At 41.1% G+C, this 27,338-nt stretch overlaps 1 protein-coding gene and 1 pseudogene across 1 annotated transcript in view; one reads left to right on the top strand and one right to left on the bottom strand.

The window, feature by feature from the left end:
* CLVS1 (clavesin 1) overlaps positions 1–26,599 on the bottom strand; it is a 162,552-nt gene extending 135,953 nt beyond the window's left edge. Inside the window, exon 1 of the mRNA XM_021688604.2 lies at positions 26,145–26,599. Coding sequence (XP_021544279.1) covers positions 26,145–26,599 — 455 coding nt within the window. The remainder of the gene's footprint in view (positions 1–26,144) is intronic.
* Positions 6,546–6,934, top strand: LOC123324587 (annotated as a pseudogene).
* Positions 26,600–27,338: the final 739 nt, after the last annotated feature.

The raw sequence follows: 27,338 nt of genomic DNA, 5'->3' as shown, positions 1-27,338 counted from the left end.
ATAACTCAGGGACAGTCATGTGGAAGAGATGCCCTGGGTGAGGTATGGGGAAAGGGCGTGGAGCTTCCATGCTCTCTTGGAGTCTGCCCCTCTCCTCAAATCTCCATGTGTTCACCAACCTGGAAGCTCTCCAGACCTCTTCCTTTTGGATTTTTATGGAGGCTTCATTACGTAGGCACACTTCATTGAATCTATTGGGGGAGATCATCCAGAGGACATGACTGCCAGATGACCCGTGAGCAAGACCCACATGATCGGAGGATCCTCAGTCCCTCTCCATCCTTAGAATGTACATTTTGCTTGCCATCCTCATTCCCAGAAGCTGCCCCCAAGGACAGAGTCTTGAGATAGTGACGTGGTGTTGAGATCATCTGGATGGTATACATGATCAGACCTAGTTAAAACCTCTGTATAAACTTTTAAGATTTAGAAGGCAGGTATGGAATTCTACTCATCCTGTGGCCACCCAAGACAAGCCTCCTATGTAAGTTCCCTTGTTTATGAAACCTGCCACCTAGCAATCTGTAGCAGTGTCCCTCTGCCCTCTGCATCTGGGCTGCTTTCAGATTACACCCAGGAAGCCCTGGGAGGTTTCCAAACTAACACTCCCCTCTGGGAAGTCAGTGGGGTTAGACTGAAAATTCCAACCTTCTAATCACAGGGTTGGTTCTTCTAGCAACCACCCCCCATCTTTAGGTGTGGTCCAAAAGTCACCTCATTAACATAACAAAGAAACCCTTATGCTCTCATCACTTAGGAAATTTCAAGGGTTTTAAGAGATCTGTGCCAGAAACGTGGACAATGGCCAAAAATATATTTCTTATTATAAATCACAATACTGCAATGTGGCACTGGTTCTGGGTTGCAGGTGAAGGCTGAAAGGCAGTGAAAGGGGTCGTTAGTAAAGGCTGGGAGAACAGAAAGGAGTTGCTATTAAAGGCTGGAGAATGGCAGTCGTGCTATATAGAGTGATGGGACATTTGCATGACTGTTTTTCTGAGCTAATGCAGAGCACAAAAAAATGTACCTAAAGGAACTTGTAGCTATGGCAGCAAGTTCAAAGTGTCGACTGGCACACTTGAGCCATGTATGATAAATTATGTCAAGGGAGAGATGAACTAAAGAAGGAACTCCTCAGTCTGCAAACAAAACTCAGAGGAGAATTCTGTCGAGATGGAAAAGAAAATGATTTCATATTCTTGGTCTCTCCAATGCTCAGCCTACAAGAAGCAGGCTGAGAAATCTACTCAGCTGCAAACCTGGGTCATTTCTTAAGGGAAAGGAAAGATGTTTCAGGGGGCGGAGCCAACAGCCCAGAGTCAAGGAGAATAAGAAACCAGGAAAACAGTTCAAAGGAGCAGAAACAAGCTCTCATTAAAGAATATTCTGTGTCCCTAAAGTAGGGGGAATTGTCAGTATGACCCAGGTGGATTTCAAAACTGCTGTGTGCCAGTGACTGCTATCTGCTTCTTGTCTTCCCTGGGTTCTTCCTACTCTTGAATATGTGTGTTTATTGCAGTCATTCATGCTGTGGTATGTTGGTTGTCTGTGGACAGATGACTCGACAATTTAATTCATAGATAGCCAGCTCAAGAGTTGCTGTTCCCACGGTACTACACCCGAGGAGCCTTGTCTACATCCAGATCTGATGGAAACCATGGGACCATGGCCTCAGAGTTTGATGCTGAAAATTGAGGTGGGACTGTGGGGGAGGATGTGAGTATATTTTGCATTGGAAAGGGATGTGAATTATTTTGGCCAGATGACACATCTTCGCAAATGCTCAAGACCTCAACAGTTTCTTCCAACCTGCATATCCTCATGCAACCTCACTTTATCATTCCTCCCATAAAGAGGTGGAGTCAACTTCCTCATCTCTTGGATTTGGACTAGTCTGTGAGTTGCTTTGATACTCTGAGAGGATGTGGTAGAAGTGACACCTGGAAGACTCAGCCTCAATGGCCTTTGTAGCGTCTGCCTTTTCCCTCTTGGAGAACTGCCCTAAAACCACCATGCCTCGAAGCAACCAAGGATAGAAGAGAAGCCCAGCCATCCCACCTATGCCAGCTGAGCCCAATGCCCAATGACACCATCCTCCCTCAGTGAAATGTTGCCTGATGCGTGGACAGACAAAACCAGAAAAGGAGCACCCAATTAAACCACAGAACTGTAAGAAAAAATAAACTGGTTTTTTAAGCCACTCAGTTTTACGCAGCAAAAGATAGCTGAGCATTTCCTGTTCTTTCAGTGCTTGTAAAATTTTAGGAAAGAGGAGATATGTACATTTAATTAAAGATGCATTTAGGAATGTGCTAAGTATCGTAAGAGATGCAATACTAAATTTGGGGACTTCAAACAAGTATTGGTGAGGATGTGGAGAAAGAGGACCCTCTTGCACTGTTGGTGGGGATGAAAACTGGTGCAGCCACTCTGGAAAACAATATGGAATTTCCTCAAAAAGTTAAAAACAGAACTAGCCTATGATCCAGTAATCACACTACTGGCTATTTACCCCCAAAACATAAAAACACTAATTCAAAGGGATACATACACCTTTATGTTTATAACAACATTATTTACAATAGCCAAGTATGGAAGCAGCCCAGGTGTCCACTGACTGGTGAATGGATAAAGATATGACATATACACACATTGGAATATTATTCAGCCATTAAAAAGAATGAAATCTTGCCATTTGCAGTGACATGGATGGAGTTAGAGAGTATAATGCTAAGTGAAATAAGTCAGTCAGAGAAAGACAAATACCACATGATTCACTTATATGTAGAATTTAAGAAACAAAACAAGCAAGTAAAGGGAATAAAAAGAGCGAGAGAGACAAACCAAGAAACAGACTCTTAACTATCAAGAACAAACTGACGGTTACCAGAGAGGCGGTGGCGGGGGCGGGGAATGGGGGAAATAGGGGATGGGGATTAAGGAGTGCACTTCTCATGATGAGCACTGGGTGATGAAAATAAAAACTTAAAAATATTAAATAAAATTTGGGAGTTCAGAGTAAGGGAGACTCAATTTTGTTTGGAAAGATGGGTGAATATAAAGAAGACAATTTTTAAACTGAATCTTGGAGAGTATTTTAGTTAAGGAGAAGCATAAACAGAAATCTTAAGTTTTCTTGGAGAGGAGGCTCCCTAATTTCCCTTATTGATTTATGGAGGGGAGAGAGTAGTGCTCCCGAAAGGAGTAGGAGTGGGTCAAGGAAGATGGAAACCACCATTCTAGCTTATCAATAGCCCTTTCCTCTGTTTCCAGAAGAAAAGAAGAGCTACTCTACTTTGTATTTCAGTTAATAACTAGCTTACCTTGTCTTCGTTATTGGATGAGACAAGGTGGGTAAAATCCTCTTTGGGCAGGCTGGCAGAATTTCACACCACCAGTGGCATTGGAGATCCGTAAAATTTATTCCTTAGGCAAACTTTGTCCTAGGCACCCACATCAAACCCACAGAGAAGCTCTGCAGGAGAGAGATGTGATTCTCTGTTACTGATCCTTCCGCCTCTCATCCCTCATCTCAGCCTGAGAATCCTTGGAATGCTGATGCCAATTTACAGTAAAAGTGCATTTCTTGTTCTTGTTGAAAGAGTTTTCCAACAATCCACATCAGAGTCTAAAGGGACTTACTGCATTTCAGTTGTACGTGACCTTAAATGAATATTAGAAAAGAACATATCTGTTTCTGTAAATATGAGCAAGCAGAAAATAAATCACCAGATATTTAGGCACACTGAAGAATTTGATCATTCATCCAATACATATTTAATAAGCACCTAGGATGTGCCAGGGACTGTTTTAGGTGCTGGGATATATCAGAAAACAAAATGTAAAAAGATCCCAATTCTCATTCTAGGAGTTTATATTCTAGTGAGGCTGGAGAAGGATTGAAAGAAGGATAACCATTAAACAAATAAACTAGAAAATATCTTAGAAAGTAGTAAGTGTGTGGAAAAAAGGAAAGATTGAACAGAAACAGGGGAATCTGGAGTGTAAACATTGGGGAGGGATTACAGTGCTGAATTGGATGGTCAGGGTAGACCTATTGTGAACATGAAAGGAAGAGGGAGAGAAACTGTCAGAAATATTTACTTCCCTAAAGTAGATTTTTGCAAGACACAAGAGAAAATATTTCTAAATTTCTCACTTATCCATTTAAAAAAAATCCCAGGGAATATTGCATCTATGGAACTTTAAGAAGCTGAAATGAAATGAAAGGGGCCACTTTGGTAAGAGGAATTGCATGGACACAACACTACTCCTTCATAAGAAACTACAGCAGAGTAATCAACTGTAGCAACATGGGAAATATTTCATGATATAAATACTCCAGTTAGAAAATTTATGGCACACGGTATGTTCCAAGAAAACAAAATGTCATGATAACAACTGCCCCGAAGCATAACAAGGAGGAATTTTTCAGTATCTGAAAAGAGAATGCGGAAAAGAGAGAATAAGGGGGACTCTTCTAGAAATCCAGAAGAAAAACATTGTCACCCAGAAAAAAAATCCATAACAAAATTAGGCTGTCAGACCACCTAAGTCAAAGTGCTAGAAGGCAAGCCAACAAACCACTATAGAAAAAAGCCTCTGAGCCTATACCCAGGCAGGCCATTCCTTACACATGAAAACAACAAATGTGTATCCTCAGCTACTTGAGCTCGCAGAATTCTCTACCAAGGCCATCTTCCTAAGTGAGCCACTGGAAAATCTATGCCAGAACAATGAAGCAAATATAAAAATAAGTCATAATGGAGCAACCTTGGTAGAAGGCGGGCATTGAGTAGAAAAATGAATAAGATGCAGAGATGAATTTAAATGTTTATTTAATTGTGTTTTAAATGGTTATAAAACTGATTACTAAAAGGTATTGCTTAAGTGAATTAATCGATCACTTTTTCTACTTGTAAGATAATAGAAACTAACTGATGGCATCCATAATCACAAAATTATGAAGAAAAATCAGGATTGGGGAGGCACCAGGGTGGCTCCGTTGGTTAAGCATCTGCCTTCTGCCCAGGTCATGATCCCGGAATACCAGGATGGATCCTTGGAGTACCAGGATGATCCCAGAGTACCAGGATGGAGCCCGTTTCTCCCTCTTCCTCTGACCTTCCCCCCCACTCCTGAGTGTCTGCTTCTCCCCCACCCCACCCCCGCCTGTGCGTGCTCTCTCTCAAATAAATAAAATCTTAAAAAAGAAAAGAAAAGAAAAGAAAAACCAGGATTGGAATGGTGGAGAGTAAAGGGAAACAGTATTAAACTTTTTATCTTTCACAAGAGATACTTTTTTAAATTACTAATTTATTGTGGCGCCTGGGTGGCTCAGTCTGTTAAGCATCTGCCTTCAGCTCAGGTCATGATCTCAGGGTCCTGAGATTGAGCCCCACATCAGGCTGCCTGCTCAGCCAGGAGTCTGCTTCTCCCTCTGCCTCTAGCCACTCCCCACTCATGTGCGTGCTCTCTCTCTTCTCTCACATAAATAAATAAAATCTTTTTTAAAAAGGAAAAAAATTACTAATTTATTACTTACTATTTTACTTACAAAAATCCACTTTAGAGAAGTAAATATTTCTGACAGTTTCTCTCCCTCTTCCTTTCATATTCTCAGTAAGGCCCACCCCGACCATCCAATTCAGCACCACAATCCTTCCCCAACCCTTGCACTAAAAAAATTACTAATTTATTACTTACTATACTTACTATTTATTAGACCTGTTAATACAGGTCTAACGTTGTCTCTGAAAAATATAAGCTAACCACTATTAAAATTGAAGACGCATAGTTTATCTTCTAAATTATTGCTAAAAAATAGCAAATAAAAATAAATTTATACAACAAAAATGAACAAACCAGAAAAAAACACACAAATAAACAGCAAAAATAAAAAGCATTAAACAGTAACAACACCATCCATAACAATTGTAACTTATAAGAAACACAGCTGAAACAAAGTAACATAGAAAACCTTAAAACAATTGAAGTGGCCAAAGGCAGAGCAGATCCCACCAGGGGAAAAGTATTTTAGTATCTGATAAGTCAAAATACTTTTTTTTAAAAAGAGCATTATTTTGTATGGATGAAAGCTATAATCAATGCTGAAGATATAATGAATAACATAGTACTTATAGGAAGCAAACCAAAGAGAGATTGATAAAAATATAATTTTATATGAAGAATTTGACCCACTGCTATCAATTCATGACAGAATACCCAGGTAAAAATAAAGAAATAAAAGTGGTTGATAAAATAAAGAACAAATTTGTCAATATTTTTAGAATATGCTTAAGACCCAAGAAAGTACAACATTTAAGTAAGGTGAATAAATATAAGGTAAATATACAAATATATTGTTGTAATTGTTGTAATTGTTGTTGTTGTTGTTATACATTAAAAATCCTGCTTAATGTGGTAGAATAGGCTGCTGCCAGAAAGCAGCAACCTTTCCCCAAAGAAATGTGAGATAAATATAATTTAAAAATATGAATTCATAGCTCTTTTCCTCCCCAGCTGCTTGAAGCTTGGCCGCCATCATGAATGACACAGTAACTATCCGGACCAGGAAGTTCATGACCGACTACTTCAGCGGAAACAGATGGTCATTGATGTTCTTCACCCCAGAAAGGCAACAGTACCTAAGACAGAAATTCGGGAAAAACTAGCCAAAATGTACAAGGCCACACCAGATGTCATATTTGTGTTTGGATTCAGAACCCATTTTGGTGGTGACAAGACAACTGGCTTTGGCATGATTTATGATTCCTTGGATTATGCAAAGAAAAATGAACCCAAACACAGACTTGCAAGACATGGCCTGTATGAGAAGAAAAAGACATCAAGAAAACAGCAAAAGGAACGCAAGAACAGAATGAAGAAAGTCAGGGGGACTGCAAAAGCTGATGCTGGTGCTGGCAAAAGGTGAGCTGGAGATTGGACACCAGAAGGACTAAAGATGCTGCAGTGGCTTTATCTGTGGTGATTGTGCAGATTTTTCATGAGAGGATTAATAAACTAAGAATATTAAAAAAATATGAATTCATAGCTGAAATCAAAAGTAAGAAAGGGAAATCTTCAGGGGTTACAAATGAAACGGGAATCATCAAAGGAATAAGTGACTGAAGTCTTGTGAAGCAACTATCCAGATCTATCTCTTAGGGCTAGGGTTTTAATGCTTCCATGGTGATGAGACAGAAGTTAAGGTCTTGAGACTGAAACTGGAACTGTCTCCCTACATAAAACAAGCAGCTGGGAAATGGGGACTCCCAGTTGTAACAGGAATAAAAGAAATTCTGCCTGCCTATCTTTGGGCATGATATAGAATGGGGCTTTCATCTCAGTTCATGGGAGGGGGGTGTGCAGGGGGAGGACAGAGATTCTGTTTGCAGATGACATGATATTATATATATTAAAGACCCCACCAAAAAATGTTAGAACTAATAAACAAATTCAGTAAATTTGTAGGATACAAAACCCACTTGCATTTCTATACACTAACAAACTATCAGAAAGAGAAATTAAGAAAACAATCTCATTTACAATATCAAAAAGAATAAAATATTAGGAATAAATTTAACTCAGGAGGTAAAATATTTATACACTAAAAACTATAAAACATTGTTGAAAAAATTAAAGAGGACATGAATAAATGGAAAGACAGTCTGGATTCATGGATTACAGTAATCAATATTGTTAAAATGTCCATACAATGCAAAGCAATATACAGATACACTGCAATCCCTATCAAAATTCCAATGATAGTTTCTATAGAAATAGAGAAAACAATCCTAAAATTTGTGTGAAACCACAAAAGACTCTGAATAGCCAAAGCAATCTTGAGAAAAAACAAAGCTGGAGGAATCACAATTCCTGATTTCAAACTATATTACAAGGGTGTGTGATCAAAAACAGACACTTGCATCAGTGGAGCAAAATAGAGAGCCCAGGAATACACTCATGCCTATATTATTATAGACAAAGCACAAAAAATATACTTTGGGGAAAGGTCATATTCTTTTCGGTAAATGGTGCTGGGAAAACAGTCACATGCAAAAGAATGAAATTGGATCCCTATCTCACTTACACCATACTAAAAAATCATCTCAAAATAAATTAAAAACTTGAAGACTTGAAACCATAAAACTCTAGAAGGAAAATAAGTAAGCTCCTTGCCATTGATTTCATCAATATATATATATTTTGATCTGACACCAAAGCAAGGCAAAAAACCCAAAAATAACCAAGTTGGATGACATAAATCTAAAAAGCTTCTTTTTGCACAGCAAAGGAAACCACCAACAGAATAAAAAGGCAACCCACAGAATGAAAGAAAATATTTGCAAACCACATATGCAACAAAGGGCTAACACCCAAAAATATACAAGGAATTTATACAATTCCATAGAAAAAAAATAAAAACAAATAATCCAATTAAAAATGGGCAAAGAACGTGAATAAATATTTTTCTAAAGAAGATATACAAATAACCAAGAGGTACATGAAAAGATGCTCAACGTCATTAATCATCAGGGAAATGTAAATCAAAACCACAGTGATCTCTTTCCTCAGACCTGTTAGGATGTCCATTAGCAAAAGAAAAGATATAACAAATGCTGGTGAGAATCCTCGTGCACTATTGGTGGGAATGCAAATCAGGGCAGCTACTACGGAAAACAGTATGGAGGTTCCACAAGAGATTAAAAATAGGACTACCATATGTTCCAGCAATCCCACTTCTAGGTATATATCCAAAAGAAATGAAATCATTATCCCTAAGAGGTATCTGTGCTTCCATGCTCACTGAATCATTATTCACAACAGGCAAGGTTGGAAACAAGTGTCCATCGTTGGATATATAGAGATATACATAGATAGATAGATAGATAGATAGATAAAAAAGATAGACAGAGAGATATAGATAGATAGATGATAGATAGATAGATGATAGATAGATAGATAGATAGATAGATAGATAGATAGATAGATAGATTATTCAACCTTAAAAAAAAAAAAGGAAATCCTGGCATTTGTGACAACATGGATGAACCTGGAGGGCATTATGCTAAATGAAATAAGCAAGTCAGAGAAAGATAAATACTGCATGCTATCACTTATATGTGGAATTTAAAAAAAACAACATTTCAAACTCATAGAAACAGAAAGTAGAGTGGTGGTTGCCAGCAGTTGGGGGTTGGGGGAATTACAGAGAGGTTGGTAAAAGGTTACAAGATGAATAAGGTGTAAGAATCTAATTTATAACATGGTGACTATAGCTAATAACACTGCTCTGTATAACTGAAATTTGTTAAGAAAGAAGAACTTAAGTGTTTTTACCAAAAAAAAAAGGGGGGGGGAATATGTGAAGTGACAGATGCGTTAATAAACTCAATGGTGGGAATCCCTTTCACAATGTATACATATAGCAAATCAAAAAGGAAACAAAAAAAATTTTCTGAGTCTTAAGATTGACGATTTGAATGTACTTAAGTTCCCTGAAAGCAGGAACTTCTTCTTGTTCAACTCTGTGTCCCTGGCATCCAGAAAAACATCAGGTATCTCAAAAACAAATATTTATTGAAAGAATGAACAAAAATGAGTGAAACAAAAAATATATCAAGTCCCAAGCAGGATAAAAAAAACATGTAGATAAGGGCTCCTGGGTAGCTCACTTGTTAAGCATCTGCCCTCCACTCAGGTCATGATCCCAGGGTCCTGGGATCGAGTCCCACATTGGGCTCCCTGCTCAGTGGGAAGCCTACTTCTCCCTCTCCAACTCCCTCTGCTTGTGTTCCTTCTCTTGCTGTCTCTCTCTCTCTCTGTCAAATAAATAAATAAAATCTTCTAAAAAAATAAAAAATATATAGATAAAAAACACCTAGATACAACACCAGAAACCAAGAGAAATTTTAAAGCCACCAGAGAGGAAAAACAGATTACCTGTGAAGGAATGTCAGTTAGACCGACAACACACTTTTTAAAAACAACCAGAATGCAATTAATTAATATCTTCAAAATGTTGGGGGAAAATCATTTTTAATCTCAAGCTATATGCCCAACTAAATTATTATTTGAGAGTAAAGAAGAAATAACATTTCAAACATACAAAGGTTGTTAAGAAAGTTCACTAACCACAGCTCCTCACTTCAGCAAGAAGGCAACAAAGTCACAAAGAGAAATCAGGGGCAAGGTTCAAAAGTGAGCAAAGAAATTGTTGAAAACCTTGGTAGATTTAAACAAACATTAATTGCAAGCGATAACAACAATAACAGTGGGGTTGAGTAAGTGGCACTAAAACAATAGACAGCAATGGTGTTTAAAGATGGGGAAGTTCTGAGAGAAGTTTTCTTCTATTATTCTGGATGAGAATGGAGAGGTTGACTGACTTTGCACTTCTTAGCAAAATCTACTGGTAAAACAACTGTATTGAAATTTGGAAAATAACATGTAAAATAATAGGAACAGATAACTTCTAAACCCAAAGGACAGAAGTGAGGAAAAGCATGAAAAAATAAAACCTGATTAGACCAATGTTTAATTGCATGTGAAGCAAGGGGAGGTAGGGACTGTCATGGACTGCTGATGGGCAGAGAGACTGGAACACCGTTTCTGGAAAGCAATTTAACTACATATACCAAGAGCCATAAAAGTGTTCATTGCTTATTAATTCAACTTCCTGGAATTTATCCTAAGGGGGATAAAGTAAAGATGTGGTGAAATATTTTATATAATTCATTATACCATTATTTATACTTGTCAAAAATTGAAAATAGCCTAATGTCTAAATGACATTGAGTCATTAAATGAGTTTTACACTATTCAGTCATTATTTTGCGCCCAATGCACATTGAATAAACTAATAAAGTAATCATGATATAATTTTAAGTGAAAAAAAGCAGAATAATAAAAAGTAGTTGACATCTACTGAGTGCTAAGTATGATCAGTCATTTTTCCGAGGCTTTGCTTATATTAACTCCTTTAATGCTCATTATAGTACTTGGAAGTTGATGCTATTATTATCATTATTTTATAGGTGAGGAAATTGAGGCACAGAGTATTTAACTTGCCCAGGCTCAGGCAGCTAGTAAGTGGTAGAGTTCTGACTCATACCCAGGAAATCTGAACACAGTGCTTGAGTTCTTTACCACTGTTTTGTCCTATGTAGATTCATAAAGTTATGCACAGTATAAGGCCAATTGTGTTTGTGTGTGTGTGTGTGTGCGTGCAAAATATACCTTAATTCTCAATGTCAGTGGTTATAGCTAAGTGGAGGGATTGTGAATAATTTTTAATGTCTTAACACTTTCTCCATTTTCATGATTTTCTTCAATGAAAATGCTGACTCTTATAATCACATCACCCTTCATGTAAAGGGTAGAGCCACCAGCCCACTTGACAACCGTTCTATAATACTATCCCAGTAGGATGTTCGCCTCCCCAGTACAGCATGCAATTTTACTCACACATAAACCAGTAGATGGATAATCTAATGTGGTGGTCCTTAAAAAATTCTTTGGGTTGTGAACTTCTTGAGAATCTGGTGGAAGCTGGGTCCGTTCTCCACCAAGTGCACGTGTCTAAAATTTCAGGAGATTCACATATTCCCAGTAGCCGGTTGTAGACCCAAAGTCCCTGCCCTCTTAAGAACAACCCAAGTTAAGGTGCCTCGCTTTCTCAGCAGCTTCAACTACCTGGCCCACTGCAAAGAACAAGGAAGAAATCATCTCCTGTGTTTCTCTCCCTGACTAAGGTCTTTGACCCAATGATCCTTGCCAACGTCCCCGCCCCTGTCCCTATCTCTGGATGACTGGATACTGAAGGGACCAAACAGTAGAAATTCAAATCTATCAATATAAAAACTCTGGCCATGGTGATGCGGCCAGGGTCTTATGACATATGAGAAGAGAGTAGTAGCTCAGGTCAGGGGCTGAAGGGAATGGGCTCCATGACAGCATTGTGTGAATCACTGTTGCCTTAGAGAACATATGGAGAGAAGACAAAGCATATAAAAAAAAAAAAAAAGCAGAAAGATAAGCTACTTTATTTTGCCTAGTATATTCTTGATGAGAGACAAAGGGCTTATATTTAATAGCTAGAAAAGTAAAAAAATGAAAATACAAAGGATAAAAAAGAAAGTAAATACATGGGTGCCTGGGTGGCTCAGTCGTTAAGCGTCTGCCTTCGGCTCAGGTCATGATCCCAGGGTCCTGGGATTGAGTCCCACATCGGGCTCCCTGCTCCACAGGAAGCCTGCTTCTCCCTCTCCCACTCCCCCTGCTTGTTCCTGCTCTCACTATGTCTCTCTCTGTCAAATAAATAAATAAAATCTTTAAAAATAAAAAAAATAAAAAAAATAAAGTAAATACAAAGGATAGTCACCACTTTGGTAAAAATGGGTTTTAATCCAAATATAAATTAAGATATAGGTCCTTTCCTATTAAGCTGAGGGAAGTATTATAGGGAAGAAGGATACATAAGTCAGAGGGGTGTGTTGTACGTGAATCCAAGGTTAGAGAAAACTTGGAAGAAAAATCGCTCAGGTTTTCAGTTTTGCACAGTTCCAAATAGATGATACAATGGAAGGTGCTTCATGCCTTGCCTGCTGGTGCATTAGGTAGAACCATATTTCTGAGCATACAGATGAGATGTTATAAAATTCATGCCCTGCTACAGCTCATTTACTTTATTCCTTGGGAATCCCCATAGGTCCTCACCCAAAGCATAGAATTCAACAAGCTCAGTTTTCTGACTTCCTAGCCCACAGAAAATTAGGAGAGACGGTTTTGAAACAAGCCCACTAACATTCATCAATTAAGAGCTAAGAGGAGAAGTGCCCCCCCCAAAAAAGTATTAGGAAACACATATAGTGAGCCAGTATGGGCCACGTGGCACGATGGCAAGCCCATATGCCCCAGGAATCCCCATCCTTATAACTATTTCCTAGCCCAGGGTACGGTAATTTATATGCATTGTACTTACCCCTTGTCATGAAGAAAGTGTTCAGTTATATTTAACAAGGTAGGAAGTATACAATGCATTCTAAGGTTGTGTTCACTTTTTAACCAAACCTGAATAAAATAAAACCTTAAACTTGGCCCTTAAAAGGCAGCCCTCAACTATTTGAAGACTTCACGTCTCTAGAATACCTTCTTCCCTTACAAAGGTACAAGGTAAATGAGGCATTACAGATAATAACTGATTTTACAGATCAAATATCAAACTGCAATCTACCTGTGGGGGTGCAACATACTAATCAATATGCATGCTGTAAAATTATATGATGGATTAACTCATCAGAAACTTGTAAGGAAATGTGTGATGACCAAAATCCACACAGACCTGTCAGGGTGAGGAGGACACTGAGTAGAAATCGGAAGCCGTTCACTAAGAATGAGGCAGGGAATCAGGTTCCATTCCCTGAGCTCTGCAGGGAAGGTAGCACTCTGAACAGTGAAGCTTTCTATATGTGAAGTCTTTTCTTAACTTGGTCTGATGCACAATGACACAGATAGAACATAGAATTTGAGAAATCAGGGGCGCCTTAAGCGTCTGCCTTCGGCTCAGGTCATGATCCCTGGGATCGAGCCCCGCATCGGGCTCCCTGCTCAGCAGGAAGCCTGCTTCTCCCTCTCCCACTCTCCCTGCTTGTGTTCCCTCTCATGCTGTCTCTCTCTCTGTCAAATAAATAAATAAAATCTGAAAAAAAAAAAAAGAATTTGAGAGATGAGAGAAAATGATGGTAGTCATGCACTTCACATCATTATTGGATGATTGGCACCTGAGCTCAAGTCACACAGGGGATGGAGCCACTAGGGAACCCACAATATTGGCTCCAATTCTGGCCCTGGATTGCTCCTGATGCTTCCACAACACTCTCGGTCTCCCTTCTGTCATGCTGAGAATCACTGGACAAGGGGTAGACGGAGCACCCTAGTCTCTTCCTCCCTCTTTCTCAAGTTCAACTGCACGCAACTCCAGTCCCCTCCACAAGAGTATTGTCATTGAGAAGAGTCTAGAAAGAGCCTCTCTGTTTGAGCTTTCCATCATTCCAAACTTCTCCCCACAAGTCAGTCGAGGGAACTCTACTGAGCTCTACTCTGTACCCATGGATACCAAGAAGAAAAAAATAGCGTTCTGCCTCCAGGAGCTTCCCTGAAGCCTGAAAAAGTGTGCAGCAAAGATTAGTGTGACAAGCATTCAGGGAAGAACAAAGGAGAGATCAGTGCTGCCCCAGCCAGGGGTAAAGCTTCTTAGTGTGAATATGAGCTTTGAAAGATGAGTAGGACTTGGTTTGTTCTTAAGCCTAAATCCCAAATTCCTATGGCAAGCAAGGATAATTCCTGCCCTCAGTCTACCTCCTCAGCTTCCTCTCTCTCCGTGTGAGCCCTTAGAGTCTATGCTCAATGCAACCCACCAAGGCTCTCCTGTTGAGGCAGGCTCACTCTCACCCTAGGTCCCTGCAGAGTGAGCTCTTTCTGTCTCAAGCAGTCTCCCTCACATTCACTTCCCTGTACCTGTTTAATTTTACTTCTCCTTCAAGTCAGCTAATGCCCCCAGGATGCCTCTTCTCAGTGCTCCTGGAGGACCCGTGCTCACCTCATTAGAGGAATGAAGACTGAGTAGGAGGAACTCCAGAAGCAAAGGTTGGGGAGGGCTGGGATGAACAGGGGAGCGGGAGGAGAGGAGGAAGAGCCATTTGACTTGAGCAGAAGATGTCCTTTGGATAAGGAAAGCGATGCCAAATTCTTTTTTTTTTTTAAGACTTTATTTATTTGAGAGAGAGAGAGAGAGAGAGAGGATGAGCCAGGGGGAGAGGCAGAGGGAGAGGGAGAAGCAGGCTTTCCGCTGAGCAGGGAGCCTGACGTGGGGCTCAATCCCAGGACCTGGAGATCATGACCTGAGCCGAAGGCAGACGCTTAACCATCAGAGCCGTCCAGGCGCCCCATGATGCCAAATTCTTAAGGTTTTACTTGGCACAACATGTGACGAAGAGACTGAACCAGCTTTATTAAGGAGCCATTAAAGACTCCTGAGCAGGGATTTCTCAATGAATTCTGGCACAATCCACAAGAGCAGACCCCAAATATAATCAGGCATCATGAAGAAGGAGTAAGAGAAATACTCGGGATCACGCCACTAGCCAGCCTTGTGATCTTGTCCAGATGAAATACCCTCTATTTAAAACAAGGATAATAATATCTCCTTCGCAAATGTCTGCAAGGATTAAATTTAATAATACAGCACAAGGAGATGCTCGATGCCCGGGAGCATTACTAATACGAACATTCTCGAATCCCGAAAGGCACTGGGCGTTATCAGTGGGAGCGTCACATTCGCAATTAGATCCAGAGACACTCAGCGGGGAGTGTTGGAGGTAGGGAAGACTTAGAGGCAAAGAGAAGAGAAAAATGATGAGGAACAGGAAGAGAAGGTGCAAAGAAAAAAAAAACACATCACTTTAAAGCCTTCACAACAAAATTTACCCTCTCTTTATTTTCCTGTCCAATGTTACATTTTACAGTAGAGTAGCAATAACTTCTACTGCTTTATAGTACACTCACAATAAATGGCTTCAGAGCCTGATTTACAACCACAGGGAAGTGCAGGCATTTAATCATTCTAGCAGCTGCTCAAGGTTCTGTACATCCCCGTTCAGGAGCGATTATCTAGGAACCATATTTAAAGGGTAGGAAACTGGTGGCTTCTTAAAGAGCGGAGTTTCGGGGCTGGGGTATTGGGGGGTTGAAGTCCGGCAGGTGCCAAGGGGCTTCCTTCTCAGCGCTACAGCATCCTCCTTGTGAAGGGGATCAGAAGATGTTTCCCGGTTTATTGAGAACTGGGGAAAGCCGTTAATCGCCCAGAAGAGCTTCACGTTGTACAGGAAAAGGCCCCATCTCTTGCGATGTGTTCTTTTGAGAAGTCAGCTATACTCATGAGAAAATCAACAGCGAACGCAGCATACATGCAACACCATGCTTAAAAAATTGCCCTTTCTCTGTACCCTCTTTTCCTGATGCTGGCCTTTACAAGAGCAGACACGGGTCATGGCCCGACTGCAGTATGATTTCAAGTCAAGTAATTCAGAGCAAGCTCGGTGTTGGCTGCTTTATCAGGGCCGTGTTCTGAAAAGGAAGCAGTTATTCTCAGGCCCTCAAATTTCTAGCCGTCAGAGGAGACTTTTTTATCTGCAAGGTAATGAGGGTCGTGTCTTTTAAATTCCTGGGCTTTTAAGTGTGAATTTGGGATGAACAGCTGGCCTGGAAAGGTATGCTGTCGATAAAAGCTGGCTCTCCCCGTCCTTGTGGCCCCTTCTCACTGCACGGCTGCCCCCTTATATAACATGCTGCCAGAGCCCTGGGACATTGGACACGTCTCCAAGGGCTAGCCACCCAGGTAGGCAGGGCCAGACGCTGCTGCATTGTCTCCGAGCAGAGGCCCTGCTCAATCCGTATGCGAGAGGCCTCTAACAGGCAAGCTTGCAAGGGCCTGAGCACCAACCAAAGGGGATGGTGGCGGTGGGCAGAAAGCGGCTGAGCCCCCGGACTAAGTGGAATTAGCGTGGAAGTGCTGGAGAAGGTCTGCTAAGGAGTTTTGTGGAGGACGAAGGGGATTTAAAAGAAATATTGGAAGAACTGTTTGGCTGAGCCCCATGACAAGCCATATCCTCGTCCAGCAGGGCGAGGGAACGACATAAACTCACCTCACTCCATCCCCTCATCAATCACCGGCTTTTTTTTTTTTTTAAAGATTTTATTTATTTATTTGACAGAGAGAGACATAGCGAGAGAGGGAACACAAGCAGGGGGAGGGGGAGAGGGAGAAGCAGACTCCCCGCCGAGCAGGAAGCCCGATGCGGGACTCGATCCTGGGACTCCAGGATCATGACCTGAGCCGAAGGCAGTCGCCTAACCGACTGAGCCACCCAGGCGCCCCAATCACCGGCTTTTTAGGAGCACATAACAGAGATATAGTCTATTTTATAAGAGCTTTCAACAGAATGAGGAATCGAATCTTGGGCGTTTTAGACTCTGGATCAGATAGACAGAAGCGGGAAAACCACTTGGACAACGGTTAAGAAAGGAAATGGGTCCCTAGGTGCCAGACCCCTTACTGATGTAGCAACTCATTTCATCCTCACAGCCCTGCAAAATACATGTGATCATTACCAGACAGTGAGGAAACCGGGTTAGAGGAGGTACGTATGGTACCAAGCCCACAGAGCTAACAAACTGTGGAGCTGGGGTTCTGTGTGCCAACGGGAAGTCTCCACAGGACACTTGTTTCAGTGCAAGGAATGGGTGGAGCCTTCAGTCACTATCTTAAGTCAGGCTCATATCGACACCCCTTTCAGTAACATATACCAGGCAATACCCAGATTGCTTTGTGGAGCTGGGATTGAAAAAAAAAAACAAAAAAACAATCAAAGTTGTCATCACTGTTACCACTGTCAAAGAACCGGGGAAGAGAGTGGATAGAATTTTCAACATTTAGTTTGCCAAGTGTTTGTGAGATTGGAGTATGTGGCGACAAGATTTGCCTGTTGAGCTATGAGGTCCTTTTCAAGTCTTTTGAGACCTGGAAGGGACTGATGTTAGCTTGCTTGCTTACTGATACCTCCCTGAGAGCCCTCCTGAATGTCTGACTTAGTGGCCCCCAAATTTGGCAAATGAGTTATGTCTGAGATCCTGCCTGTTTTAGCCACTTCCCAGCAGTGTGATCTTGGATAGGTTACCTAACCTCTCTGAGCCTTAATTTTATCATCTGCGAAATATGGATATTAATAGTGCCTACATAAGAGCATTACTGTCTGCCACTTGGCAAGCAAGTTTGATTTGGTGGTTGTAATAACCCTCCTCTGTTCATTTTTGCTCATTTCCAAGCTCACAACAATTGGAAAACTGATCACTACCAGAGCAATTCCAGGAATGTATCTGTAGGAAGAACAGACGGTGAAATCTTTTTCTCGAACCTCTCTCAGTAGGCTTTAGGATCTGGGGTTACCTCCTGGAGCTGGTGAGAGACATAAAATCCACTTGGCCTGCCTCGTCTCTTCTCGCCTCACCAATGCTCGGCATGGATTAGAAATTTGCTCCCTTTTGTGCCACAAGTTCTTAAACTGACGACAGTCAAAGGGAATGAGGCGCAGACCCCCTGCTACTTACAAAAAGCTATTCCATGCTCTTGCAAAAGCTAAAGGTGAACCTCAATCAACTGGCTTATTTATCGTTTGAAGAGTTATAGCCCACCTACTGCCTTGGGGTTTTAATCAGAAGAAAGAACCTACTTAATGTTCATCTCCCACTGCCAAATCACGCCACAGAGATGTCGGGACATTTGCCACGTCAGCCCTTTGGAGGTTGCCACAGGTCAGCAATAAGCCTTGACGTTTGAAGGAGCTTGCTATCTCCAGCATATCCATCAAATAAATTATTGCCTGGCATGAGAGGACAAGGAGCAGCTGAGCGCCTTCCCAGAAAAAAAAACAGTGAGTGGAAAAGCACCCGTTCCTAAGAACAGACAGCCTCCAGCTTGTTTTCTACATTATAAAGTAAATATGACAGTGTCCTTGCTTTCATGATTGGAAAGGCGAGATGGTCAAGTACCCTGGTAGCCTTCATCTTCCCACCATTGAATACCTGGAGGGACCCCAGGGGGACTGTTATGAGAAGCTGCCCTGGGGGCCTGAGCTCTGAACAGGAATGCTTCCTTTGGACCCTCAGGAGCTTGCACAGAGCTGGGCCACTGCGGCTGTCCGCGATGTTTATTGTGCACATGAAGGAAGGAATGAGGCTTGGGTTCATCCCACCGAAGAAAGGCAAGTCCGGTCTATTGGTCAGCACCCCAGCTGCTTTTGTATTTGCTCAAACTAAAGCATAAGTCCTTCTCTGCTTCCTTTCTTCCTACTCATACTTGGGACTAGGCAGGCCCTTGACACTGAGCCTCCAGAATCCTCTCAACTTCTCGTGCACCCAGCTTCTAATGCACATTCTTCACTGTCTGAACCCCATTAGAACACATGTACAAGGAATGGATGGCTTCATTGTGTACCCTGAGCCTCCCAGTGCCTCTCAGCTAGAAGAGGGAGCTGAGGAGAAGGTGTGAAGAACCTAGAATTTGGACCCTGGAGACACACTACCATTTAGCCACATACCAGTGATTCAGATTTTGATTGTAAGGGGCTTTGGAAACTTGAGTTCCATGTAGGAATGAGGCTGTAGCTAGGGCTTAGCAAAAAAGCATAGCCTTTATGTTCAGACAAAACAAGGAAGAATTCCATCTCTGTTATATACTACCTATACACCATATAGATCCTTGTGGGTCTATGGTAAAGATTAGAAAAAAAAAAATGTATATATATGTATGTATGAAACACTTGACACAAAGGTGCCTAACTGCCTAACAAAGGGTGGTTATTGACACTGGTGTTAGGACATTTCTAGACACTCCCCATCAGATGTTCTCAAAGTGGACTCCAGCTCCCCTAAGGGCTTTGGAAATGTGAAGGTGGCCTTTTCAATTGCCACAGTGCCTGGAAGAGGGGATACTAAACATTCCACAGTCCTCTGCATTAAGAACTGTGTCCCTTTTGGAACGCTCCTACACTGTTGGTGGGAATGCAAGCTGGTGCAGCCACTCTGGAAAACAGTATGGAGGTTCTTCAAAAAGCTGAAAATAGAGCTACCATATGATCCAGCAATTGCACTACTGGGTATTTACCCCAAAGATACAAATATAGGGATCTGAAAGGGTATGTGCACCCCGATGTTTATAGCAGCAATGTCCACAATAGCCAAACTGTGGAAAGAGCCAAGATGTCCATCGACAGATGAATGGATAAAGAAGATGTGGTATATATATTCAATGAAATATTATGCAGCCATCAAAAGGAATGAAATCTTGTCATTTGCAACGACGTGAATGGAACTGGAGGGTGTTATGCTGAGCGAAATAAGTCAATCAGAGAAAGACATATATCATATGACCTCACTGATACGAGGAATTCTTAATCTCGGGAAACAAACTGAGGGTTGCTGGAGTGGTGGGGGGTGGGAGGGATGGGGCGGCTGGGTGATAGACTTTGGGGAGGGTATGGGCTATGGTGAGCACTGTGAATTGTGTAAGACTGATGAATCACAGATCTGTACCTCTGAAACAAATAATACATTATATGTTAAAAAAAAAAAGAAGAAGAAGAAGATAGCAGGAGGGGAAGAATGAAGGGGGGGAAATCGGAGGGGGAGATGAACCATGAGAGACGATGGACTCTAAAAAACAAACTGAGGGTTCTAGAGGGGAGGGGAGTGGGAGGATGGGTTAGCCTGGTGATGGGTTTTAAAGAGGGCACGTTCTGCATGGAGCACTGGGTGTTATATGCAAATAATGAATCATGGAACACTACATCAAAAACTAATGATGTAATGATGGTGATTAACATAACATAATAATAAAAAAATAAAAAAGAAAGAACTGTGCCCCTTTTGAGAATCACTGCCCCTCAACCTCAGATCCTGTCCACCATGACTCACTGCACTCATCCACACATGTGTCCACCACCAGGAAATCCACTTACAGCATTTCAGAAGCTGTGTGGATGTTCTGAAATATCTAATCACTCAGGGGCTGAACAGTTGGCTCCAGATGTCTTTGGAGCTTGGAATTAGAAGCTCTGAGGCTAAGTTTTTCCATTGATGAGTCATTTAGTTCCTTGATTAGAAAGTATCTTCTCCTCCTCAAATCTCTTCTTTGTCATCTGTCCCTTAGTGATACTCCCCAAATGGTTAATGAGCATTAAATCAGAAAATGTACATGGAAATGCTTGGGAACCATAAGGTTCTGTGCAACTGTTAAGAGTATATAGATATTCAGCATTATGTACTGTAATATAATTGACTAGGAGCCAACTAAAGGCATTCCTCTTTTGAAATCCGATTGCCAGGCCATATTGGAGCCTTAGGCTCAAGGAAAAAGTCAATGATCTTACCCTGCCTTCTTTAAAATTTTGACATTTTGTTCATGATGGATTTTTTGCATTAATTTTGATCTTAAAATATTTTTTTAAAAAAGTATTTCTTTTGATTACTGAGTGCTTTGGTGCCCTCTTAAATTTTATACCTCAGGGAAATGCCCCAGTCCTTCACCCTTGTCCTGAGGTCTTGGCTCCCTTTAACCTTCCATCCTGTTGGTCGCACTTCAGTCCAAACATTTGGCCCTTGTTCTGTATGGTGGAGAAAGAGAACCTACAAGATTCATTGCCTTCTTGTAATAACTCTATATACTTGAAGGTAGTAATCAGGTTGTCCATTGGCCCCCTTTCGCTCTACTAAATTGCCCTAACTCAGCTCTTCCTTTGGGTGCCCCAGCTTCCTAAAAGAACCAACTAATTTTCAACCTGGTTGCTGATTTCTGAGCTTTTTAATTGTGAGAAACAAACAATACACTGACCAAAGAATATCCAGTGTCATTTTATATATTATGACTTTCAATGCATTTCTAGTAGTTTTTCCCCCACTGAGCACTACAGGATACTATTGTAGTCTATTGTGGGGCTTTTATTATCTGGATCCTTCTTCCCAAATGACTTTCTTATAGCCTGAGAATGTAATAAATACGATAGGGAGGGACACTAAGAGCAGGTGATTTCTCAGAGCCTCCCAGCCACACCTGAGCTACCCCAGACCACTTTGAAGCATGGTGGCTTGGGGTCTCTGTTGCACTTTTTTTACTTTTCCAGGTGGAGGAAAGTTGGTCATGGTTCAAATCCTGCCATTTGGAATTGGAAAGTACATCTAGTGACCCAATATCTTAGATATTTGCCTTATTGGGATTTTTTTTCTTAAGAAACACTGCCATTTATTGAACACCAACTACTGTTAACTTATGCTCATCATCACCCCCACTTAAGAGGTGAGAAACAGGGTAATAAGCATTTAAGCAACTTGCTCAGAATCCCATGGCTGGTGAGGAGGCAGCTGGAATATGAAGAGGGCTATCTGGCTTCAGAGTTTCTGGACACATTTAATTACTGTTCTATTCTGCCTCTTGGACACCATCAAGTAAGGCAATTGGGGTTAATCCTTGTAACAGCTCCACATGCCAGATATTATACCTATTTCCACTTAGTGAAATGGAGACTCCAGAAAGTAAAATAACTTGACCAAGCTTAACTCTTCTCTAGCTAAGTATGGGCATATCGGGCTGTAGGACCAAGTACAAGTATGCGAACCAGAAAGAAACGAGAAATGGATTTCTTTTTTATCAGATCTTAAGGGGCAAACTCAGTTTAGGTGAGAAAAATCAAAGAGCTCATTGAGTGATGGTATCCCCCTACATCTCCAGTATATACCAAGCAGGTGAGCTGAAACGTAAACTCTGCTAGCCCAGAAAAAGCCAGCTTCATTTTATGAATAATGATGTGAGTGCTGATTTCATCTAATTCATTTCAGTTCAGCCTGGAAGCCTCAGGAAATACAGAAGCCACACAGCCCTTCATTGAGGCCTGATTTCTGGAGGAAGCCAGTTCATGCTCGAGGAGCCCAGCGCTCCCGCCCTTCAGTTGGCACACTTAACCCAAGCCAACAGAGCCCCTGAGTGCCTCTGGAGGACAGCGCTTCCTATCGCTCACCGCTCTGCATTTTTGTTCAGGGTGTCTGGGTTTAGATGAATGAGATTTACATAGCTTTAATAAATATTAATAACCATTTTAATCTCAGTAAACCTTTCATATGAGACATGCAAATCTCTTCCCAGCCATCTTAGGTGCCCAATGAGAGTGAAGTAATTTTGCAAAGCTCTGCCAACTCTTCCAGGCCCTTCGGGCCCCATTTAGGCTGGGTCTGTGTGACAGGGAACATGTTCTGGGAGAAAACAAAGAAGTACTTAGGATGGGCATGCAGGCAGACCACACCCACTGGCCCATTTTCATTTTCAGGTATTGTACTCCTGTCTCTATCTTTATCTATCTACCATCTGTGCTCAATTATTTTTGTAGGGGGATGTTTTATAATATTAATAATAATACTAGAAGTTAATATTTATTGGGTGCTTACCATGTGCCAAACAATGAGTTGTGTTCCTTAAGTGCATTTTTTCATTTGATCCTCCCAACTGCACTATTAGATAGACATCACTATCATCCCTACCTTGCAGATGAGAAAACCGAGTCTCAGAGAGGTTGCTTGTCCCAGGTCATATAACCAGGAAAGCATGTGACAGTACCTGGGATCAAACTGAGGTTTGTTTCCTTCTAATGATCTTTGGCTGTCAATGGGATAACCTGATCATTTACCTTCTTGTTGAAACCAAAATATTTGGAACAAATAGCAGTGTATAGTTTAAAAAAAAAAATGCCTCAAGTAGACTTAGCCTGTGTGGGTTGGGGGTGAGGGTGGGAGGAAGAGAGAAAGAGAGAGAGGTTACTTCAAAAAACCTAGTGAGTAAGGCAGCTATAAAGTGAATTTTAAAATCCCTTTCCATCCATCCATAGGATCAGGCTGAATGAGCTTTACATTCATGAGCCATTAGAGCTGAGGTGTTTCAGGGATTACCTAGCTTGAGCTTCTTATTTTACACTTGAGGAAACTAAGGAACAGAGGACTGTAACTCGTTCAAGGTTAACATAATCATAAACATTTGGATTATTCTCTCGGATCTTTACTTCTTCTTACTATTACTATTTGTTATGACTTCTTAACACATTTTGAGATACAGTCGGACCAAATGCTAATACAAGGTAAGATATTTTGCAATGATGTATTTTTTTTATGTGTAAATCACTACTTAGTGTCTTAGCAGATGGAAGTTCTAGAACACTTACAACAATTAAGCGCAAATGAAGTCAGTATGATTATTCTCCAGAATCATCAAAATTGTCCTGTTCCAAAATCCAAAATGTGAACATGCCATTCTCAAAAGGTCGGCTGTTTTCTCAGATATAAGACTGATGCCCTGTGTTGATGGTGTGTGTGTCTCAGAAGGAATTCTCCTGTGGAATTCTCCTGCGGTCGATGGGAGTTTGTATATTTGCACACTGCAGGACAGTGGATTGCACGATGGGCTCTTTGGTGGCAGGGACCTTGTGTTAACAGAGCAGAAATGTGCAAACGCATCCTGGCCCTGGGGCAGAGCTGACCAAGCTCTAGACTGATAGTGTTAAAACCCTGAAATACCTCCTCAGGATTAACTTGCCTGATCCCAATTTACCAACCAGAAAATAGTCAGTGGTTCTAGGGTATCTCAAAATATTATCATTTTTAAGAGGAGGAGGAATGATATGAAGTAATAAAGGACCACCCTAGAAATTCCTTTTAATTATACTGGGGAGGGATTCTTTGGTATATTTTTTTTAATTTTTTATTGTTAATGTTAATCACCATACATTACATCATTAGTTTTTGATGTAGTGTTCCATGATTCATTGTTTGTGTCTTTGGTATATTTTTAAAGTTAAACCCGTGTCTCCCCAGGGACTGTAAACATTTCCATGATGATACTTCTGTGAAGACCAAAGTCACAGGTGAAGTTTTGGAGATTGATTCATGCATTCTTTCTCATTCAGATTTATTGGATATTGTGCCATGTGCCAAAGAGATAAACATGAAAGTGACAGTCTCCTGCCCTCAAGGAACTTGCAGTCTTGGGAGGAGGCCTAAGAAAGAGTACACAAGTAAACACACAATTGCAGTGAAGTCAAGTTAAGACAACTCTCTCAAGTCAGACTACCGGGGCTCCACGCCCATTCCATATTTCACTAGTTATGTGATACTGAGTGAGTTTCTTAATTTCTGAAAGTCTTGTGTCATCAAATGTGATGTAAGGATAATAATAATGTCTTTCATGAAAAGTTCTCATTGGGTAAATGAGACAATATATATAAATGCTCAGTAGAGCATATGGTATACATATCCCAAAATAATAGCTGTAATAGCAATGGTTCTTACACTCCTATTGCAAATGCTTTAGTGGAAATAATGAACAAAGAAAGGGCACCTAACTGAGAAGGGTTGGGGCGGAGGAAAGATGAAAACTATACAGAGAAGAAGCATGAAGAGGAGTATGAATCAGTAGGCAGACTGTCCAGGATGGTTGGAATTGGGATAAGAAGTGGCTGGTCTCTCCTTTTGGTGCCTGATGAGGTAGGTCCAAAGGCTTGGAGGCATGGGAAAACCTCATTTACTCAAGGCAAGGCCTATACTTGCTTCCAGCTGGACCAGAGACCCACAAGGGCAAAAGGGGACACACAGCAGGAGATGTACAAGGTGCATCATAAAGGGCCTTACTTTACTTTGAAGGCCTTGCAGGTCACTGAAGAACTTTAATCAGCAGAGTGACATCACAGAATTTTGGAAGGGTCACTCCAGCTATGTTGTAGACCATCAGAAGAGAGTAGATCAGAGGCAGAAATTCAAGTGAGAAATGATAAGAATCTAAACCAAGGCGATAACAACGGGAGCAAAGAGAGGGGATGAGATGTGAGAGGTTCTTAAGAAGAAAGGGGTGAGACTTGGCAATTAATTGGATGTGAAGAGCAAAGGCCAGAAGCATTTCATGATGACATTCAGATTTCTGGCTAGAGAGACTGAATAGATGGAAAGGTGGATATAGTACAAAGATGGTGTGTTCAGTTTGGGACATGTTGAGTTTGTGGTTCTTTATAGGATTTTCAGGGAGAGATGCATTTCTGGCACTCAGAAGAAATATAGGGTATTAAAGTCATGGATAGGATCCAAGAAATTATTTATGTGTTGAAAACACTTGATATAAAGCCATCTACTGAATCCTTTTTTGTTGTTTTGGTTGTTAAAGATGAGAACACGAAAGACAGAATATATGGTTCTTCTAGAAGACCAGCTTTCAACTTTATTAAAATAAATGACCCACTCTGATGAATAGAATAATGATTTCTAAGGTGTCTTACAATTCTAACACTATGATTCTATTGTTCCAAACCACCGCCATGAATCTGGGATTGCCTTTTGATGATGGTAATCTTGTGGCCTTAAACCTTCCTTTGTGGCTGGATGAAAGCCCACTCGTCACACATTTTTTGCATTTTTAAAAAATGAAAACCATACAGCCCCAAACATGCAGTGAAGACGCTTATGAAAAAGAAAAACCAAGTAAAGATGCTATCTACATTTACCTACTCTGATCCCAATTGGCTGCAAACAGCAGAAGAATCTTCCTGCCATAGTGATCACGGTTTTCCAGCACTCCAGGGAAGCCGTCGATGAGAGCCCTCTTAATGCCGGGATCATCAGCCTTGAAGTTTTTGAACATGTCCAGGTTCAGCTGGCGGTACTGAAAGTACTGGGCCAGGAGTCGGAAGGCATCTGCTTGGTGAAACTTCCTGGCTCGGAGAAATCTCAGGATGAAGGCATCATCTGTACGTAAAAACCCAATGTCAGGCCTGGTGATGATCATGTCCCTGACTTGCTGGATATCCTGATGTAAGACATCTGGGTTTTCATTCAGTTCCAGGCGAGCTTTCTCTATAGTCTCTGGACTGAGTCCGGCCTGTAAATGGGTCATCTTGGCTGAATCTCCTTTCCAAGTGCTTAATTTCTGATATTTTGGAAGAAGGGAGACTGGTCCCATTCACCTGACGGTCTGCCGAAATTGGGGCCCATTCAACAGTTTTGTTACTACCAAGCTGCCACGGAAACAAACAAATAGAAGGTCTTCTTTCTGTTCTTGGAAAGCAGTAGGACATTCAGGTCTTAGGTGGTGGTGGCCATCCAAAAAAGAAGCAAAGCTGAGACCATTTCTTACTGCAAAACAAATGCACACAAGAGAGACAAACAGTGATGATACAACATCTGGGCAAATTAACTGGAACTGAGATAGAAAAGCAGTATTGTGCTGTGGGTTTGAGTAGATGAGGTCTCCGAAAAATAAAGGGTAAATTATCTTTAAAATGGTATAATAGGCAGACTTTTAGTGTTGAAGTCCTGGATGCATCAAATACTTGAAATATGTTTGGGAACTTTTTAGTCACACTGATCATGTTAACATAATAGTGTATGGTCAGATTAGTAATAGGTTGCTCTTTCATTAAGAAATGGTGAGAAGAGAGAAAGATCCTTCTCTGCTGCAGCATGCTTTATGGGGTTATTCACAGACCTAGAAATTATGGCTGCTGTACAATTTATTGCTCCCATTAGCCTCTTTTCTCAAACAGAAGTACCTTTCACAGAAATACCCCCTCCCCCCACCTTTTTAAAAGGCAGTCATTTGCATCTTAACAATAAAAAGGGACTGTTACAGATCACTCTATCGTAACCCCACAGGTACCTAATTACTCAAAACTGAACTAACAATGGCCTAGGGAAGGGGG

The sequence above is a fragment of the Neomonachus schauinslandi genome, chromosome 4 (genome assembly GCF_002201575.2).
Source record: "Neomonachus schauinslandi chromosome 4, ASM220157v2, whole genome shotgun sequence".
In the NCBI taxonomy this organism is placed as follows: domain Eukaryota; kingdom Metazoa; phylum Chordata; class Mammalia; order Carnivora; family Phocidae; genus Neomonachus; species Neomonachus schauinslandi.
Note: the sequence above shows the minus strand (reverse complement) of the source record. Positions and strands in the feature narration are given on the sequence as shown.